The 22,413-nt window shown below is 35.1% G+C and overlaps 1 protein-coding gene across 1 annotated transcript; it reads left to right on the top strand.

Moving 5' to 3' along the window:
- The first annotated feature begins 20,234 nt into the window (after positions 1-20,234).
- On the top strand, positions 20,235-21,450 carry LOC111895367 (uncharacterized). Its single transcript, XM_023891450.1, has 2 exons — positions 20,235-20,458; positions 21,258-21,450. The coding sequence occupies exons 1-2, from the start codon at positions 20,235-20,237 to the stop codon at positions 21,448-21,450; spliced, it is 417 nt and encodes a 138-aa protein (XP_023747218.1).
- The last annotated feature ends 963 nt before the right edge of the window (positions 21,451-22,413 follow it).

Below are 22,413 nucleotides of genomic sequence, written 5' to 3'. Positions count from 1 at the left end.
ATCATCCACCTCTAGGAGGTATAAAGCTTGCATCTTGATGCCCTTTTACGATAGTTCTTGTTAGCACTTGAGTTTTTATGCTTTTGTCCCATAACTTTGGTCCTAAATTATGAGCTATTCTTGACCTTTTTAATATCTTTTCTAGTCGTTTATGAGCTTGTAGAGTCTTAAAAAATGGAGCTTGGTCACTTCTATCCATCCATGCATGAATTATTGAGCATTAGAATGCTTTTTGACTCAGGGTTTGGTCTTGTGCCCTTTTAAGCCATGGAAAGGTGTAAAGACATATACTTTCTCACTTAGGATGGTCTATGGGTCCAGATCGGAGAACTTGATTTTGGTTCATTGAGTATTAAGAGATTAATATGAAGTTGGTGGAACAACGTGATTACGCGCACACGCGGGGGGGGGGGGGGGGGGGGGGGTGGGGGTTAATCTTGGTTATGTTGAGCGTATCCTGATGATGCCCTATTTTTCCATCAAAGGACATTAGGCGTAGATCATGGTGTTACATCGGGCATAGCACTAAAAGGTTGACTTTTGGACAAAATGGTATTAGGTCAAGTGGAGTGGGTTCTAATCTTAAAAGGGTAAAATGGTCTTTTACCCAAGTAGAGAAACTATGAATCAAGACCCTCGAGTGTGAATTATTATATTAATGACTGATTAGGGCCTTATTATGAATATGATAAGTGTGGAGAGTTCTAGTTTAGGCAGCTCGAGTGTGAGATTTGTCTGTCTTCAGATTAAGGTGAGTCTTCTCACTATACTGTGTTGGATGGTAGCTGTCTTTGTGACTCTTGCATGTGTATGTTAGGTTGGGACCATTTACTTGTATGTTGGTTGGTGACTCTTTCATGAGAATAAAATTATTCTCAAAACTTCAGAGTAATTCATATCATTTAATGCATAATAAATCTCCAGGGGATGCAGTGCAATCAAGCCGGACATTTCCTTTTGAAACCAAAAGTACCTAAAAACATTTCAAACATAAACTGTAAGCACAAAGCTCAGTGAGTTCTCCAAAAAAACACATACCATTCATATCATTAGGCCTAGCCCTGGGGTATATTCCAACCCATCATACCATAATGGGCCCAACCTCGGGGTTTCTTTCAACCCAACATTCAATCTTGGGCCCAGCCATGGGGTATATTTCAACCCAACATACAATAATGGGCCTAGAATTGGGGTATATTTCAACCCAATAATACATGCAAGAGTCACAAAGACAACTAACATTCTACATATCACAATCTAGTGGGATGGTATTGGTGCATTCGACCCTAAGTATAGTGAGAGGACTCACCTCAATCGAAAGTCGGTTAAAACACACTCGAGTTGCAGCTATCAAAAGCTCATCACTCTAGACATAATTCAAACAACCCCGATTAACAATTATGGAAATTTTCCAACTTAACAGGTCCAAAAATAATAGGAGTAATCCTTATTTAGGCAAAAGACCATTTTGCCCCTTCTAAGTCTTAAATCCATGACAATTTACCAAATGTCAATTGGTTAAAAAGTTAACAGTCAACCTTCTATTGACCTATGCGCTGTGTACTCTTAGATCTACGCTAGGAATAGAGCCTCAGCCAAAAAAACAAGTGAGAACTAGGCTATGTTGTGCGTAGCCCAAATTACGCCCCCATACTACCTCTTTTTCCAATCTTCAAATTAAGCACTTTATACACAAAGTCTAACCATCCAATACTCAAATTAGGTTCCTAATTGCTCCATAATGGATAAAGTTTCCAACATTATCCATTAGGATGGATCAAACAACCAATATCTTGTCTTTAAGCCTCAAAGGGACCAAAAACACATCATTCTCATCTTAATCCATTAAGTCCAAGTCTCCAACCTTCAGATCTGAATCATTATGATGTTTAGATGGATAAAGATTCCAACTTTATCTATAACAAGGTCACAAACTTTCAAGCTCTAAAATTTATGCAATAAAGTGACCAAAAAGTGACAAATATGAAAATTAACATGATGTATGAAAATAACGAGCACGTTTGAAGCTTTTTATTCACAATGGTCCAAAAATGATGTAATCTTGTTGGATCTATACTTGAATTTGTCTTCTATAAACTTTTCCACCACCTTGTTCTTAAAGATACCACCTTCTAATGGATAAATAAGCTCATAAATGGTGAAAAGGCTAAAAACAAGAGAGAGGATGGTAGGGTTTCGAGTTAGAGGTTCTAGAGGGTGGAGGTTAATGATAGGAAGGACTCCCAAGGGGTTAGATACCTTAAATATTGCTCAAAACTCTGCAATTAGGGTTTTTACACAGCGAAATTAACCTTTACGTACTCCACTAAAAACATGTCCTACCCTCAGCAGGTACGTCATGCGTACTCCCTTGTGTATGCCTTACATACTACTAGACTCCCTTTGGATAACTTCAAACAACCATAACTTCTTCGTTTCAACTCCATCCAGTTACTTATAACTAAAAGCATCTTGAACTAAAATCCTGAATTTATGCAAGAAGCCTAAATCAATACCTTTCCCATTTACCCCTCATTTTCCAACGAACAGTCCAAGATATAAATCAATTATCCAACACCATAAATATCCAATGGAGTCTAAAATCCATTCCTTAGAAATGCAAGGCCTTTACATGCATAATAAATCTCCAGGGGATGCAGTGCAATCAAGCCGGACATTTCCTTTTGAAACCAAAAGTACCTAAAAACATTTCAAACATAAACTGTAAGCATAAAGCTCAGTGAGTTCTCCAAAAAAACACATACCATTCATATCATTAGGCCTAGCCATGGGGTATATTCCAACCCATCATACCATAATGGGCCCAACCTCGGGGTTTCTTTCAACCCAACATTCAATCTTGGGCCTAGCCATGGGGTATATTTCAACCCAACATACAATAATGGGCCTAGAATTGGGGCATATTTCAACCCAATCATACATGCAAGAGTCACAAAGACAACTAACATTCTACATATCACAATCTAGTGGGCTGGTATTGGTGCATTCGACCCTAAGTATAGTGAGAGGACTCACCTCAATCGATAGTCGGTTAAAACATACTCGAGTTGCAGCTATCAAAAGCTCATCACTCTAGACATAATTCAAACAACCCCGATTAACAATTATGGAAATTTTCCAACTTAACAGGTCCAGAATAATAGGAGTAATCCTTATTTAGGCAAAAGACCATTTTGCCCCTTCTAAGTCTTAAACCCATGACAATTTACCAAATGTCAATTGGTTAAAAAGTTAACAGTCAACCTTCTATTGACCTATGCGCTGTGTACTCTTAGATCTACGCTAGGAATAGAGCCTTAGCCAAAAAAACAAGTGAGAACTAGGCTATGTTGTGCGTAGCCCAAATTACGCCCCCATACTACCTCTTTTTCCAATCTTCAAATTAAGCACTTTATACATAAAGTCTAACCATCCAATACTCAAATTAGGTTCCTAATTGCTCCATAATGGATAAAGTTTCCAACATTATCCATTAGGATGGACCAAACAACCAATATATTGTCTTTAAGCCTCAAAGGGACCAAAAACACATCATTCTCATCTTAATCCATTAAGTCCAAGTCTCCAACCTTCAGATCTGAATCATTATGATGTTTTGATGGATAAAGATTCCAACTTTATCTATAACAAGGTCACAAACTTTCAAGCTCTAAAATTTATGCAATAAAGTGACCAAAAAGTGACAAATATGAAAATTAACATGATGTATGAAAATAACGAGCACGTTTGAAGCTTTTTATTCACAATGGTCCAAAAATGATGTAATCTTGTTGGATCTATACTTGAATTTGTCTTCTATAAACTTTTCCACCACCTTGTTCTTAAAGATACCACCTTCTAATGGATAAATAAGCTCATAAATGGTGAAAAGGCTAAAAACAAGAGAGAGGATGGTAGGGTTTCGAGTTAGAGGTTCTAGAGGTTGGAGGTTAATGATAAGAAGCACTCCCAAGGGGTTAGATACCTTAAATATTGCTCAAAACTCTACAATTAGGGTTTTTACACAGCGAAATTAACCTTTACGTACTACACTAAGAACATGTCCTACCCTCAGCATGTACGCCATGCGTACTCCCTTGTGTATGCCTTACATACTACTAGACTCCCTTTGGCTAACTTCAAACAACCATAACTTCTTCGTTTCAACTCCATCCAGTTACTTATAACTAAAAGCATCTTGAACTAAAATCCTGAATTTATGCAAGAAGCCTAAATCAATACCTTTCCCATTTACCCCTCATTTTCCAACGAACAGTCCAAGATATAAATCACTTATCCAACACCATAAATATCCAATGGAGTCTAAAATCCATTCCTTAGAAATGCAAGGCCTTTACATGCATAATAAATCTCCAGGGGATGCAGTGGAATCAAGCCGGACATTTCCTTTTGAAACCAGAAGTACCTAAAAACATTTCAAACATAAACTGTAAGCACAAAGCTCAGTGAGTTCTCCAAAAAAACACATACCATTCATATCATTTGGCCTAGCCCTGGGGTATATTCCAACCCATCATACCATAATGGGCCCAACCTCGGGGTTTCTTTCAACCCAACATTCAATCTTGGGCCCAGCCATGGGGTATATTTCAACCCAACATACAATAATGGGCCTAGAATTGGGGTATATTTCAACCCAATCATACATGCAAGAGTCACAAAGACAACTAACATTCTACATATCACAATCTAGTGGGCTGGTATTGGTGCATTCGACCCTAAGTATAATGAGAGGACTCACCTCAATCGATAGTCGGTTAAAACACACTCGAGTTGCAGCTATCAAAAGCTCATCACTCTAGACATAATTAAAACAACCCCGATTAACAATTATGGAAATTTTCCAACTTAACAGGTCCAAAAATAATAGGAGTAATCCTTATTTAGGCAAAAGACCATTTTGCCCCTTCTAAGTCTTAAACCCATGACAATTTACCAAATGTCAATTGGTTAAAAAGTTAACAGTCAACCTTCTATTGACCTATGCGCTGTGTACTCTTAGATCTACGCTAGGAATAGAGCCTTAGCCAAAAAAACAAGTGAGAACTAGGCTATGTTGTGCGTAGCCCAAATTACGCCCCCATACTACCTCTTTTTCCAATCTTCAAATTAAGCACTTTATACACAAAGTCTAACCATCCAATACTCAAATTAGGTTCCTAATTGCTCCATAATGGATAAAGTTTCCAACATTATCCATTAGGATGGACCAAACAACCAATATCTTGTCTTTAAGCCTCAAAGGGACCAAAAACACATCATTCTCATCTTAATCCATTAAGTCCAAGTCTCCAACCTTCAGATCTGAATCATTATGATGTTTAGATGGATAAAGATTCCAACTTTATCTATAACAAGGTCACAAACTTTCAAGCTCTAAAATTTATGCAATAAAGTGACCAAAAAGTGACAAATATGAAAATTAACATGATGTATGAAAATAACGAGCACGTTTGAAGCTTTTTATTCACAATGGTCCAAAAATGATGTTATCCTGTTGGATCTATACTTGAATTTGTCTTCTATAAACTTTTCCACCACCTTGTTCTTAAAGATACCACCTTCTAATGGATAAATAAGCTCATAAATGGTGAAAAGGCTAAAAACAAGAGAGAGGATGGTAGGGTTTCGAGTTAGAGGTTCTAGAGGGTGGAGGTTAATGATAGGAAGGACTCCCAAGGGGTTAGATACCTTAAATATTGCTCAAAACTCTGCAATTAGGGTTTTTACATAGCGAAATTAACCTTTACGTACTCCACTAAAAACATGTCCTACCCTCAGCATGTACGCCATGCGTACTCCCTTGTGTATGCCTTACATACTACTAGACTCCCTTTGGCTAACTTCAAACAACCATAACTTCTTCGTTTCAACTCCATCCAGTTACTTATAACTAAAAGCATCTTGAACTAAAATCCTGAATTTATGCAAGAAGCCTAAATCAATACCTTTCCCATTTACCCCTCATTTTCCAACGAACAGTCCAAGATATAAATCACTTATCCAACACCATCAACATCCAATGGAGTCTAAAATCCATTCCTTCGAAATGCAAGGCCTTTACATGGTCAAATTACGATCCACAAACTCTGAATTAAGAAACATCCCAAAACAGGATGTTACATTGGGCTAGGCCTATGTTATGGTATGTGGTATTTTGGGGAAACTCACTAAGCTTTGTGCTTATAGTTTTGTGGTTTAAAATTTTTAGGTTCTTCCAGTTCTAAAAGGAAAGGCTCGGCTTAACTGCACATCGTTACTCCTTATGAATTTCTGCATTGATGACTTTTGTTACACTCTGATATTTCAAGATTCATCCCATACAGACGATTGCCGTCCAACCCTGTCATCTAAACCCCATATTAGCATAAATCACTTATCCCTCCGAAAGAATGAACCTTAACACTCTTTCCTCAACCAATGAAAGGAGCCCAGCTGCTCTGCCTGAGAACTGAAACAATTACCTTACTCTTCCCAAATGGAAGACCTCAAATTACAGCGACAACCACTCAAAGTGGGAAACTTCTCGAAAAATGGAACCCATCAATTTAAACCCCATATATTATTCCTTAAGAGTTAAGACTATTGATCTTTCATTCGTCGTACGCTCCCCTAGTCCCTGACTAGGAACACTACTCAACCATGCATAAGGAAATACTTAAAATATACTAATCGTGAATTTCACCCAATCCCAATCTGGAGATTGTGCCCAACAAACTTAAATACACACTTGATTTCATGCCAAGTCATCACTAACCTGCTGATCCCACAAGTATAATGATGGTCGATCCAAGAGTCTCACGTTGCATCTAAATCCCTCATCAGCTCAGTTGTACCTCTACCTAACAAGACACTTGAGATATTTGCAATGAACTCCATGAATCAAGATTTCATAACCGATACTCGACATTTGTAACTATGCTCCTAATAGATGGATCGCAAGCAAACGGGGTTCATAATGCAAACATTCAACAATAGAATTCTGATGCAAAATTATTACTCCTAACAAACTTTTAGTGTCCCCATGATCCAATCTGGCTAGTGACCGAGTCACCCGACTCCCAATCAATGCGCTAACACTCAAACATACCAATAAGATTGACAATCCGAGAAGTAAGAGTCACAATCAAATAACTACCGGGTCCCACCCACACGAATCAGACAACTGCTGGTTCACAATAAAATTGTAACACCTTCTAACCAATAAAATGATTGTCTCACAGTACTACACTGATCTTGCCATCATTCCATCATTGACCTGAAGACTCATAACCTTTACCACAGGGGCCTAAAGATACACAACCATCAACCCACCGACTCTTAGAACAGGTTGCAACAAATGCAAAATTAAACGAAAACATGATCACACACAACCAGAGAATCTGGTAGGTGATGGGTATTATGCAAAACATATAAATCCTATGTGTGCATGCAACCCTAAAAATTGATCTATGTTTTCTCTAATTGAACATACAACTTGAACAACAAAATAGAAACCCTAGAACACTAGCATATTTTTCGAAAAAAATAAGGTTATAAGAATCATACCTTGATTGTTATATAGTAATAACAATGCAAATCTTTGTGTTGTCGAAGCCTTGAGAGCAAGTGTCATAAATGTCACGCCTCTAATGGTTCACATGTAACACTAGCAAAGGAAGATGATTAAGAAGGAGGAAATAGGCTAGAAAATTCGGCTATCCCTTCAAAAGAAAGAGTGGCCAAAAATCTTAGGGTTTAGGCTGTATATATAGTGCAGTTAGGAAACCCTAGATGAACACTAATCCAATATTATCTTAAACCGGGTAATTATCCATTTTTTAATAGGGGGTCATTATAGAATACCTTACGCATGATGAAACTATCCATGCCTAATGGAGGGTTCTAGTTGCCTCTTGCTCGACTATTGAATAGTTGCACTTCATCCCCTGCAGTTTTTAGTAATTCCTTTAATCCCAAAATTAATTCCATTTAATTTATAATTAAATATTACTATTTCTAATTAATATATTATTCTCATAAAATATTAACAAATCATTTATTTCAATTTATAATTCAAATAATAAATCAACCCGTTGTCTAAAATCATCTGACTAGTTGCTAGTTTTGAGGGCAACCCAAAAGTACCATGCTGCTATTAAGTTAAGTATATACCAATTATAGTTATGGGCTTTAACACCTAATCCAACATTCTCCCACTTGGATAAATCTAATAACTATAGTTTCCATTATAACTTCAAAAACTGATTAGCAAATTGTAGCTCTCAAAAGCCGTTGTCGAACTCTGACCTAGTCAGTTACGTGTCTTAAGATAAGTGATCAAATATTTCTCTGTTCTACAAGATATCGTAGAGACATGAGATATGGATTATAATCAATCTCATTCTCCAAGTTTTGTTTCCCAACTTCTGACTTATGACAACTAAAATCAGACTATTAATTGAAGACATCAATTCAGTCCAGGCTTGGCTAAACACTTTAGATGTCATCATCAAATCAGCGAGGGGCCCACAAATATCGCTTTTCCCGTTAGGGAAAAAGGAATGCATAAACTTTGACTTATATGCTTAAACTATTTATTCATCATATCATGCACAAAAATAAGTTTTATAACATCAAGTTACTGATGCGTTTACGTATTATCAATGCACATCTGACTTGTAAACAACAACTCATATATATATATATATATATATATATATATATATATATATATATGTATGTATGTATATGTTTCAAGAATTTATGATATTATCGTCTCAAAATTACTCGTGATAAAATCCATGAAGTAATTCTCTGAGCGTGGGTTTATCCAATACTCAAAATCCTTATTTTCTAAGTACTCGTGAACATTGTAGCAAAACTATTGTTATGTCTAATCTCCATAGACAATCTACAATCCAGTTCATGATAGGCTTAATTTGCCACTTACTTACAAAAGTACAAGCGAATGTGGAATTTTGAATAATCAAATTATTCAGTAAGTAAAAACATGCAAAGTGAAACACGATAATAACCTAATTAACTATGAGCTTAAAACTATTGAACAAATAAAACTCTTATTATTTATTCACCATATTAATTAGACTTTATTCATTGTATAATGTTTCGAGTAATCAACTAAACACTTGAATTAAACATCAGTCATGCCATGTTATGAACATGCATACTATGTTTCTCTATGGTCCTTCCTTTGTGAACAGGTCGAATGGACACTATTCCAATGATGCTCATTTCACTATTCCAAAATTTTGTTACTATCTTAAATGTATTGAAATTCCAACCATTCATGCGTTGTCCTTCTGTGATGTCGAGGCTTCAAAGTCACAGAGACATACCCAACGATATTATAGAATGTTCCATTTGAGCTTTTTTATTAAAAACGATTCCATGGATATGAAGTCTCAAATTCAAGATACACTCCTTGAACACCTTCCTTGGATTTAAGTTTCCAACTCACATGTAGACTTTAATAATCAACTCTTACTATGGAAATATTTATATATTCCCATATGACCATCAATTATGATCAAGAACAATATCAATCTAAAACATGTCACTATGGTCCTTCCAATCAATACTATACTTCCAAATGTCTACAAGAAACCAATCCTTTGGCATAACCTCATAATGTTCTTGACATTTGTTTAAATTTAGTCACACAAAGTTCTAATCCTTTTTCCCTCTTAATGCCCTAGGCATTTGGAAAAATCAGAACAGGTGAATATTGTATCATACGTAATCAATCCTATATCCGAAGCATATGGGACTCAATCCATAATTTCGTAGATAAAGAATTGATATCAAATCAATCTCTTGCTATAATACTTCCATATATTGAATTTCCTATGTTGAGCCATTTCAACACGATATTCATATATGTCCAAGACTAATTTCTTTTAAACTATGCAATGTAAATTTTTAGATTCGAAACGAAGCATGAGTTCCCTATTCCTTAAGTCTTACTATAGCAAAACAATTTCCAAACATAGCAACTTGCAAATTTGTAAACTTTGTTTCCTAAAAATAGTATTACCAACTTGCAACACTTAGCATAACAATTATGCTCCCACTAGCTTTGACATGTACATAGAAATCAACTTGACTTCTAGAAATCAATACTCTTGACTTTCTTACTAAATTACAGATTTTTGATATGCGATGCTTCGATAAGTCTCTAACTAGACTTCTCAAACTTATACACCTTCATTAGACAACACACACACACAATATATATATATATATATATATATATATATATATATATGTGTGTGTGTGTGTATATATATATATATATATATATATATATATAGAGAGAGAGAGAGAGAGAGAGCTAGGTTCAAATGTTTTTACCAACTATTGTGTGCATGTATGCACCAATGAGATTTCAGGAAATAATAAATCATTAAATAAATTAAAAAAGGTTATAATAGTAAACTTAGAATATCTAATTGTGGTGCCTCCTTTAAATAATGGAAATCAATTTAAAACCCTAGATATCACCCTCTTTTTCGTCTGCATCGAACGATCACTCCGTTTCAACCTAGGGCTTGTGTTCCTCTTCTCATTCTTTCTCCAATCGAAATAGCTCCCCCCCTCCACAATCTTTACTTGCTAGCTTCCATTTTTTATGAATCGTTTCAATCAAATAAGGGCTTCAGCGACATCAGGTGGGAACGATTTGGCTGCAAGGATCGACGGAAGGAAGAGAAAGGTTGGAGGATAGATCGTTCGGTGATTAGAGGTCAAACGCAGGAGGTATCTCAGTTTATGAATATGATCCCCACCATTGCTGCTCTATCAAAGGTCCTCATGACTCCACCTTATCTTCATCTTTTTGATTTTAATCCTGGAAGGTACAATCACCATGGATGTAATCTTGAATTCGAACTGGGAAAAGGTACATTATATGATTTTTCTCACTTTTTGCTAATCTTTACTTGCTAGATTCAATTTTTGATGAATCATTTCAATCAAATCAGGACTCCAGCGACATCAGGTGGGAACAATTTGGCAGCAAGGATCGCCGGAAGGAAAATAAAGGTTGGAGGATAGATTGTTCGGTGATTAGAGGTCAAACGCAGAAGGTATCTCAGTTTTTTAGATGTTTGGCAATGATCGGTAGAACCCAAATGAGTGTTTGGGTTTAATTCATTTGACAGGAAAAGGAACATGAAAATTCAATCAAATCAAGACTTCCCAAAAGACCCAAGTGAAAATATTATTGAGTTGAGGGATTTTATCAAGGAGAACATTCATGTGAATATGAGGCCTTTACAAAGCAGCATTATCGGGAGCTTTGAGGCATGAGTAAATTTGAACAAAAAGAAAGTTGACTCAGTAAAAGCCTGAATTGGAGAAATATGAAAACTTTTATACCTTTTTGTGAAAGGAGTAGAGAAAACTTGAAGTAAACCCATGATTGCATCCGACAATGGGTAGATGTTGACATATCTTTTACTGATGCACATGTAAGTCTTTGTTATTATTCATTGATTATTTTTCTACATATAATGTTGTGAATGGAGTTGCAGATGATTGATTTGTATGATATCTGTGAATAGTCTGTTAATAAACATGCCATGTAGGGGTGTTTTTCTTTCTCCATTGGAGAATAAGGTTGTAATATGTTTTTGAAGTCTATAAATATAGCTTGCTCAAGGCTTGTTTTCATGGAAGTATCAATGTCATTCGATTTTGATTTAGAATGTAAAAAACAATAAACAGGTGTAAAATAGCGATTTTGAAAGAATTCAGGGTTTGTGTTTTGTATTAGTGGAGTTGAATCATTGAATCCCCCACAAATGATTTTTTAATGTTAAATATTCTTTAAGAATATTCAAAACCATTATGTAAGAATAGTTTATTATGTAAGAATATTTATTGTTGTATTCTATTAGAATGCATTGAATTGTTTAATTATTGAAACTTGATTATCTTTTCTTTGTGGATTCAGGTTTTGAAGAGGTTAACATTGATGCGGAAAAGGAAGAAAACATATAGAACGAGAGTATATTATATCAGAATGTGTTATGCTACAATGTATAAAGTGCTGCTTAAAAATAATATTCTTTCAGAATAGATTAGTGTTTTTGTTAGATTTTGATGTTTTTTTTTTTTTTTTTATTTTTTTATTTCAGAATGTAGTTATTATTCAGTGAATCATAATCGTACAATGTAATTATTTGTTATATTATTATTTCAAGAATTGATTTGTGTATTCTTTCAGAATGTATTTGCCAGTTTATGGTTGGCATTCTGCCATTCTGACAAAATAAAATCGAAAAATATATTTACTAGTTTATGGTTGACATTCTATCATTTTGACAGAATAAATTCGGATTTTTAAATTTGAATTAATTTAAAATATTCAGATTTTTAAAAAATAAAGGAATTAATCATCACTAAAAATCCGAAAATTTCCTTTTTCAATATAGGTTAATTGACTAAAATGCCCTTATGCTGAAATTTGTGTGATTATATGGTACATGTTATCCTATTCTACTATCATAGACCCTCAGATCATGACCTTTGATTATATTCCATCCGATGGTCCAGATCTATGCATTCTGGCACACAATAGTTAGTAAAAACAAAATAACCTATATATATATATATATATATATATATATATATATATATATATATATATATATATATAGAAACGAGATCGGGTGAGGACTCATTTTAAAGTGAGGATTCATGAGGATACCTTAAAAAATTCGAAAACAAATCTAAAAAAACTACAAATAATAAAATCGAGCATAGATCAATGTCTGGGAGAGAAAAAATTGGAAAAAATAAATTGGATCAATGAAATTGAATTATGGATCATACTGATGCAAAATAAAAAATTAAAACAAAATCATGTATCAATTTTAATGATGCAATTTTTTTTTCAATTTTTTTTCTCCCGGACATAGATCTATGCTCGATTTTAGAATTTGTATTTTTTTTGGACTTTTTTTTCAATTTTTTTATGGTGTCTGCACGAGTCCTCACTTTAAAATGAATCCTCACAGGATCCATAACCTATATATATATATATATATATATATATATATATATATCAATCTACGTAGAAATATATTGCTCTTAGAGATTTAATTCAACTCATACTAAGTATTTAGTAAACTCATAGTAGTAGTTAAATTTCATGTTGCTAGGACATGTAAACTAGCCAAATAATGCTACCTATAATATAGGATTGTGAGTGTTTTAAGGGTATGTCATAGAAAAAAATGTCATAGGATGCAATGTCAAAACGGTACACCATTAGCCTTTTATAAAGGCACGTTCTTAAAAGTGATTTCCACTAGGACTTCATCAATAAATTTCCCTAGTTACTTGCACTAAAACAAGTTAGCAGTGTTCCTAATCAGCAAAACAAATCAACATTTTGCATCTGAAGGTGACCATTCATAGTACCATAAGGTTAAATTCAGAATGTCCCAACCAACTTGTTCCTAGTTTTGAAAAACTTTGTGAGCTGAGGAGTACATCTAAGGTTGAAAACAATGTTTTGGGAAACATGTAGATGCGAAAACATAGACGAGATCACGAGTTGATCTCGATAAACTCCAATAAGATAACGTCAAAGTGTGGTAGGATTAGGATTTTAGGTACGAAATCATTATAAGTGTGGAGAACTGTAACACCCCATTTTTACCATTCCATAGGATGCAATATAGACAAATGTTTATATAATTCGAAATAGAAATATATTACTCTTTAGCCGAAGAAAAATTGGAAAAATAAACCACATCGTCCGTAAATCGTAAAAAAAAGTGTGCGTAAACATATATATATATATACACACACACACACACACATATACATATATATATATATATATATATATATATATATATATATATATATATATATATATATATATACATGTCATGGAAAAAAATGCCATAGGATGCAAGGTCAAAACACTACACCACAAGCCTTTTATAAAGGCATGTTCTTGAAAGTGATTTCCACTAGCACTTCATAAATAAATTTCCCTAGTTACTCACGTTAAAACAAGTCAGCAGTGTCCCTAATCAACAAAACAAATCAATATTTTGCATCTGAAGGTGATCATGCATAGTGAAATATAAATTCAGAGAGTCCTAACCAACGAGTACCCAGTTTTGAAAAGCATCATGAGGAGCTCAGGAGTACGTCTAACGTTGAAAACTATGTTCTGGGAAACATGTAGATGCGGCAAGACAGACGAGATCACGATTTGATCTCGATAAACTCCAATAGGATAACGTCAAAGTGTAGTAGGAGCAGGATTTCGTGGACCAGTTCATTATAAGTGAGGAGAATTGTAACACCCAATTTTTACCATTCCATAGGTTGCAATATAAAAAAATGTTTATATAATTCAAAGTAGAAATATATTAGTCTTTAGCCGAAGAAAAATAGGAAAAATAAACCAAATCGTCCGTAAATCATAAAAAAAGTGTACATAAACACACACACACACACACACACACACACACATATATATATATATATATATATATATATATATATATAAATTATAGTAGAAATATATTACTCTTAGAGATTTGATTTAAATCATAGTAAGGACTTTGTAATCTCATTAGAGTAGTTAAATTTCATGTTGCTAGGACACCTGAACTAGGGAAATAATGCTACCTATAATCTATGATCATGAGTGTTTTATTGCTTAATAATCAAGTTGTGTGTAACAGATGATCATTCTAGTTGCGTGTATTTGTTACCTAATTGTTTATCATCATTAAACAATTAGAGATAGTGATTAATCACATCCTAACAATAACTAGTTAAAAGCTACTAACTTTAACTATGTTAGAGAGTATAATTAATCATTAATTTGTGCTTGAATTGCTTGTCTTGATCTAGGATAAGTAATTTATCAATTAATCATTCATAGTCCAATTCATAATTAAATCAATTTTGTGTTTAACTTGTGCTTGATCATTATATGGTAATTCATAATTGATAAATATAGGTATTTGATCATAATAATTAGCAAATAAAAGAACTGGTAATTAATATATATATATATATATATATATATATATATATATATATATATATATATATATATATATATATATAGTAGTCTGAATTAAGTTATTGAACTTGCAAAATCAGTAAAACCCCTATTTAAAGTTTTGTTTTCTTAGTTTAATTAGAAGTAGCAATTTTAATACTTCAATTTTGTTCCATGTGTTCGACACCCAACTTACCAAATCTATTTTATAATCGGACTAGGTACACTACACTACATTATCATTTCGGACGAAACATATAATTATTCAAAGGTATAATTATTTTATTTACAAGAAAAATGATTTCTGTGACAACCCGAAATTTATTCCGTCATTTTTAACCTTCTTCCGTTAATAAGCCTCGCTTTATGTATTTGTCCGTTAACCTTTTGGAAGAGGTTAATTAATTTGAGACTTTTATAATGACTTGGTAAGGATTGAAACAAATTAGAAACACCCACAAAATGCCCTTAAAAATGTTTAGTTTCAACCAAGTCAAAAGACGACCACTAAATCGGGTACGACCAAAAGCCCCATTTAGCGGCAGTATCGGGTAGATTTCCACTGAACCTCGACTCAAGCCCCTATATAAGGGAGAGTAAACTTCATTTCCACCCTTTTTACTCTCTCTTTACACTCTCTCTCTACAACTTAATTTCGAGCCAAAAATCGTCCGTTTCGAGCCCCGAACAAGTGAGTAATCTATCTTAACTTGTTGTGTAGCTTAGTTAACATACAAATTCGTGTTTAAGACATCAAATAGAGGCCAAGCTAGGTGTTTACGGCCCAAGAACACTCTTGGACCGTGAACACCATTTAATGGGGGGTTTTTAAGCCCCAAAACCCCTCCAAATTGCCCCTAAGGCTTAGATATGACTTGTAGGCTTACACATTCGGACTTAGAACACCTTGAAAAGATTTTTTGGAGATTAAACATGAGTTTACTGCCCAAGAACATGCTTGGGCCGTAAACTCCTCTTCATGGGGAGTAAACTCAATTTTAAGTGTTAGAAATGCCCACAAACACCTCCTATGGCCTTGGAAAAATGTCTAGAAGCAATTCCATTGTTGTAAAGGCTTAAAAATTCAACAAAACCAAGGGAATAGGAGTTTACGGCCGTGAACTCCCATAGAATTGGTCCATGGGCCGTAAACTCCCATTAAGTGCCCAAATGATGCCCTAAACTCCCCATTTGACTTGGGAAAATGCATAGGACTTTATCCTCTACCATTTAAGACCCTAAAACACAAAAAGAATATACATATAGGAGCTTCCGGCCGTAAACTCCTTGTTTAGGGCCGTAAAATCCTCAAAAGGTCCATTTAAAGCCTTAAACCCCTTCATATGCATTATATTTGGACCTAGCATAAATCTACAAGTGATATGAGACCTTTTAGCATCCTAGAACACCCTCACCATGAGTTTACGGCCGTAAACTCATGGGGGGATGGTCTTAGGGACGTGAACTCTATAAAGAGTTTATTCTTGAAGAGTAAACTCCTTATCCGAGCCATACACACCCTTTAATATTACCCGGGACACCCCTAACACTTAATTAAAGTGTTTTCCGCACTTTAGGATGCTTATACTTGTTAAATTAGTATTATATGTACTAATTGTATGTAAACATATGTTGTCATATGTTAATAGGTCACTAAGTGTGTTCAAGTCTTTACTTGACACCGAGCACCCAACCGGCACTTTCGTTCGATCCACTTACATCAGGTGAGTTCATACCCCTAAATTAACCTTTTTAAATGTTTTTACATGTTTTATCGGGGGGAATACAAGTTAAACATGGCAGTTATCATATCAATCACATGTGATTGATAACCCGCATGCACAAGGATTTATTACACTATTAACTGTTTTACCAAATTTGATACTGTAAATGTTTTTCTAAAATGTCTTTACTTGTTCAAATCTTTACTTATACTGTTTATCAAAGTTATAATCAAATGCGTTTATGAAAGGTTTTCAAAGGATTTTTAAAGGCTTACAAACTTATTTTACAAAAGAATACCAAGGCGTGATTTTCTTAAGTATAATGTTTTTCCTAAAGTTTTTCATCAAAGATTTCTCCCATGTTTTTGTACTCCTATTTGGCTAAGATACCACTGCTTCACTTCTACTTAGTTTAAACTCCTACTTTATAACACTTTCACTTCGTGATGCGTTTATACTTGTTATCGCTTCTACTTCACTTATACTTGTTACGCTTATACTTCACTTATACTTGTTAACGCTTATACTTCACTTATACTTGTAACTCTTTTACTTCGTAATACGCTCCTACTTATTTACGCTTATACTTCTCGATACGCTCCTACTTCATGATACGCTCCTACTTCACGATAAGCTTCTACTTCACGATACGATTATACTTCATGATACACTCCTACTTTTTAACACTTATACTTTATGAAACACTTCTACTTCGTTAACACTTCAACTTTCTTAAATGTATGCCCGTGCTTGTATAGATATATATATATATATATATATATATATATATATATATATATATATATATATATATATATAAATAATGTTTAAAGGACTTAGGAAGGCTTGTTCGCCCTATTTCCTTTTCTTCGTTGAGATGTGGTCTGGTGGGATCGGATGTCCGTCTGAAGGTCGTTTGATCATTAGTTATATATTATGTATACAAGCATAGACATATAGGTTTTACATTAGCCAGTTCAGTTGTGAGTCTCTATCATTAGTCCAGTATTTTACATCAGATCTCACTACACGAGATATATCTTTAGTACACGGCCTTCTCCGTTGTCAAGTTGGTAAACAAAGTCTCTTGTAGGGAGAGCGGACATTGTGTGTATAGATCTATACGGGATTGACACCCCTGCACCCTGACTGCTAGCTACAGTCTACGGCCTACCAAGCCAAGGGGTGACAAATGTCATACTTACACCGGCGCTTGTAGGGCGTCAAGTTCTCTAGTGTCTATCAGTATGGTTACGAGTATCTCAGGGTTACCTTATAATTCATGGCTTTAAGGTAACGGGTTTTTAACACTGTTCTCACTATTTTTAGACCTTGCTAGACGTATCATTCAGTTGATACTGTCTGGGGTCTGTTCTCACTGTTTTTAGACCTTGCTAGACGTATCATTCAGTTGACACTGTCTGGGCTCACTGTTTTTAGACCTTGCTAGACGTATCATTCAGTTGACACTGTCTGGGGTCTGTTCTCACTGTTTTTAGGCCTTGCTAGACATATCTTTCATTTGATACTGTCTGGGGTCTGTGTCTCCTTTTGTTAGACTGAGCCAGGCGTACCGTTCATTCGATACTCTCCTGGAGTCTATGATTTCTTTTGCCTTAGTCAGCAGTCTTCACTGCCGAGGCATATGTTATTTTCCCTGATATTCTCCTACATCTTTCAAAATCAATAGCACATTTTGATAATGATATTGTTAAGAAAAAATTACTTTTTACCACATAACTCCGTCCAGTCTTGGTAGAAGGCTGCTTTTAATTAGAAAATATAGGATTTTCTGGAAAGGACTCTAATTCACTGTATACTTTAAAACTACTACTTATATAAAGTTATTTGGATAAAATGACACTAAATACTTATGAACTCACCAGCATTTGTAAAAATGCTGATACTCGCTTTCAAATAACTTGTATTCTCAGGTCAGCATTAGACATGTACATTCCAGGAGCTTTTGGATGAAGACAGTTTAGTACCAAGCTGCACCTATATTATTACTTGTATTACGTTGATGATGTAATGTAATGTAAACCATGTAAAACTATTACTATTAATGCAATGGTTGTTGTACTTTGATTACTATACTGCATATGTTGTGATACTTGACATGACGTCATCCACCCAGAACGTTTCCGTTATTCCGGTTTTGGGGTGTGACAATTTCCAGTTCAATACACATAAAATCGTTGAATCAATTCTTTGTGAGACACGTCTTCAAGTACTTACCTAAGTACCAACAAAAGTCATGAATTATAGCCAGAGTCTCTTGGAGGGAGAACGAGAAACTTGTGTATAGATGTATACGAGATTGATAACCCGACACCTAAGCTGTTAGCTTCAGTTAAACCGGCAGGTCTGGGATGACAAATGTCGTTAACATTCCAATGCCTGAAGAACGTCACATCAGGCATATCAGTCATAGTACCATTATCAGCATTCACATGGGGAAACAACGAAACATTTGGTTTACAAGGTTAACATACATTCAGGTAGTTTTATATAAAGATAAAACTTCATAACACCATTTTTTAGTATAGCATTACTTACATTTTTAGTCTCGGGATTTAAGAATTATAGCTCATTTTTAAATAAAATATTGGATTTTCTGGAAGTATACACTATCATTTCACACGAAACAATCAAAAAATCCTTCTCATACAAAAAGATTATGAGCTCACGAACTTAATTATTGACACTTTTGAAAATCACTTGTATTCTTAGGAAATCAGTAAACGGGTAACCAAAGAGTTTTGGAGGATGGGGCGTCGCCGCATCACATTGTTTATTTTTTTTCATATGCAATTGATGTCAAGAAAACAATGTTTTGAATACAATGTAAACTTATTAAATATTCAATACAACGGTTGTAATGCTTTGATCGCTACTATTCAATTGTTATGATACTGTACATAAAAGTCAGCCGCCCTTAGACGTTTCCGCCGTTCTGGTTTGGGGCTATGACAGATTGGTATCAGAGCCAAGTTTATAGTGAACTAAGTATATCAAACCATGTAAGATATGCATCTATAAATTCAATAGGGCTAAAAAAACTCTTACTATGAAGTATACTTTTAACATATAATAGTATTTTTATAAAAAGTATATCTACATGCATACCTACTAGAAACAGTGTCATAATAACAACTATATAAAAAGTATTTAGAGGAGTTAAACACTACAAATAAACCTAGATAGTTATGTAACCATATTTGGGATAAATATAGCATGATCAACTATATTTATTCGCAATATGACTAACATGTGTTTAGGAATGGTCGTGGTGGGCAACAAATCTAAAACTTACCAACGCTATATAACAAGAAACTCTAGAATCAAATATAAAGATTAAAATATTATAGGAGTATTTTAGAATACGATAGGATCATACACTTAAAAGTCTTCATGAATTTCTCATATCCCTTTCTTGCACATACATCATGGCAGGATTCCATATGCTCGGAGACCCTTATTTCCCTAACCAGTGGAGTAGCGGATGGATCGAAGAGGATCCTGAGGAGCTAACGGAGGAAGAGCCCGCAGAGGATCCCAAGGAGGATTCGAAGGAGGAGGAAGAAGAAGATGAAGAAGAGGAAGAGGAGGACTCAGACGCAAAGACTGAAGTCATTAATCCACCTTATGTCGCCCGAGTTCCTGCACATCGGCTAGGCTATCAGGGCCCCACGCCCTGCTGGGTAGAAGAAATGTGAAGGTGGAGCAGGAATCAACACCAGCGTTCATTATATGGCATGAAACGAGGTTTCTATAACCTCAGCCATGGAAGACCGGCAGACAGGGCCCTCCCTTTCATGATTCATCGAATCTCACACCTAGGGGATCAAACTAGGGCGTTGGCGAATAAGATCATGGAGCTGGGGGCCCCTGCTGAGGCCATTGACGCACAAACCCGATGGCATGAGAGGGACTACCCCCGGACATGTCTCCAGAAGGACCTCACTACCGCTCGAGCAGAAACGAGGGAGTACCAGGAGAGGTACCCGGCTCTCGAGGAGAGGGTGATTGCAGTTGAGCGTCGGATAGCGAAGATTTAAGCCTTCATGACTTCATCCCATGGCCCGCAGGAGACTACCCGCCGTGAGTAGGGCTTTTACTACTCACGTCTTGATTTTATTTACGAGTAAGCATTACTGCTACTCTTTCATGTAGACTTTCTTAAAGGTCAATTTTCACAAAACTATGTACTAGTACCATATTATCAATGAAATGGGTATGCATTTTTCTTATTGCATTGGATGTTGCTATTTGTTATGAAATTGTTTACTTGTTATAGTAAATTTCGTTTGAGAATTGCTTGCAAATTTCAATAACAACGAGACTTGACACATACATAAACAAGGCATTCCATTACGGTAATGTCCGATTCATAAAATCTTATCAAAGACTTATTGTCATTCCACCTTTAAACTTTATGGATGAAGTATGTCACCAAGGAAGTAAAACAGGCTCAAGAACAACACACCAACAGCCCCACCACCACCACCACCACCACCACCTCCACAGATGGACTATGACGTGTTCCCAGCTGCTGTAACAGTCGCTGTAGTTGCCACCGTGGCCCAAGTCTACAGTAACAGCAACGGAGGTGGAAACGGAACTAACAATTTCAATCAAGGTGAAAACCAAGGGCACCAGTGAGTGTGCTCCTACAAAGAATTCATGAAATGCAAGTGTAGGACCTACCATAGCAACGGTGCGGTCGTTACCTTGACAAGATGGTTTGAGAAAACTGTTGGGTTTTAGTATACTACAACGTCTTATGGTGCACATAAAACCCTAAATGCTTTGGATCTATGTTTTCTCTAATTTTACATGCAATATTGTTTCCAAATCATTAAGCCTACAACTAACATGCAATTGACATAAACAACATAAAGTACTAGTTAGGAATTTACCTCTTTATGTATCTTGTAGAACTTGTTGTATTTGACCTTTAAGAACTTAGTGCCCCAAGTGTGACACCTCAAATGGTTCACAACACACATTAGACAAAGGATGACTTTTGAGAGAGTTTATGCACACTTAAAATCGGTTATGGTCTTCCAAAGATCACTAGGTGCCGATTTTAGTAGCCTAGGGTCTTCTTATATAGTGTGGCTACGATTTGGGTTACATCCATGTAAAACATAATATGAATGACTTTTCATCTTACTTAGGATCCATGGGTTAAAACCTCTATGGACTATCCATGGACTACCATATTAGTTTAGCCCATCCTAAATAACCATAAGCCCACACCATAAGAATGATTGATTTACCAAATCAATCCCCTTACATTTAATTAGTCTCTTTTGATCACTAAATTAATTCCAAATTAATTCTTGATCAATACTAATTAAATAATACGATTTCATATTAATATATTAGAACTTATAATATATTAATAAATCATAAATAAGATCTTCTCAAAAGTCGATCCTATCAATTTGTCGTGGTGATATGCAACCCAAATGGACCATGCTACTCTCGGGTCAAGTACATACCAATTATAGTTATAGGCTTAGACACCTAATCCAAATCTCCCACTTGGATAAGTCTAATAACTATTATTGCAAGTACGACTCCAAAATCCCGACTAGCAATCGTAGCTCTTAAAAGTTG

This window comes from Lactuca sativa, chromosome 4 (assembly GCF_002870075.4).
Source record: "Lactuca sativa cultivar Salinas chromosome 4, Lsat_Salinas_v11, whole genome shotgun sequence".
In the NCBI taxonomy this organism is placed as follows: Eukaryota; Viridiplantae; Streptophyta; class Magnoliopsida; order Asterales; family Asteraceae; genus Lactuca; species Lactuca sativa.
Note: the sequence above shows the minus strand (reverse complement) of the source record. Positions and strands in the feature narration are given on the sequence as shown.

Excerpts from the sequence above, each read along its gene's own strand:
- LOC111895367 (XM_023891450.1), top strand. The coding sequence starts at position 20,235 with ATGGCAGGATTCCATATGCTCGGAGACCCTTATTTCCCTAACCAGTGG. Across the intron at positions 20,459-21,257 it reads GCCCGAGTTCCTGCACATCG|GCTCAAGAACAACACACCAA; the intron begins GCTAGGCTATCA and ends GAAGTAAAACAG.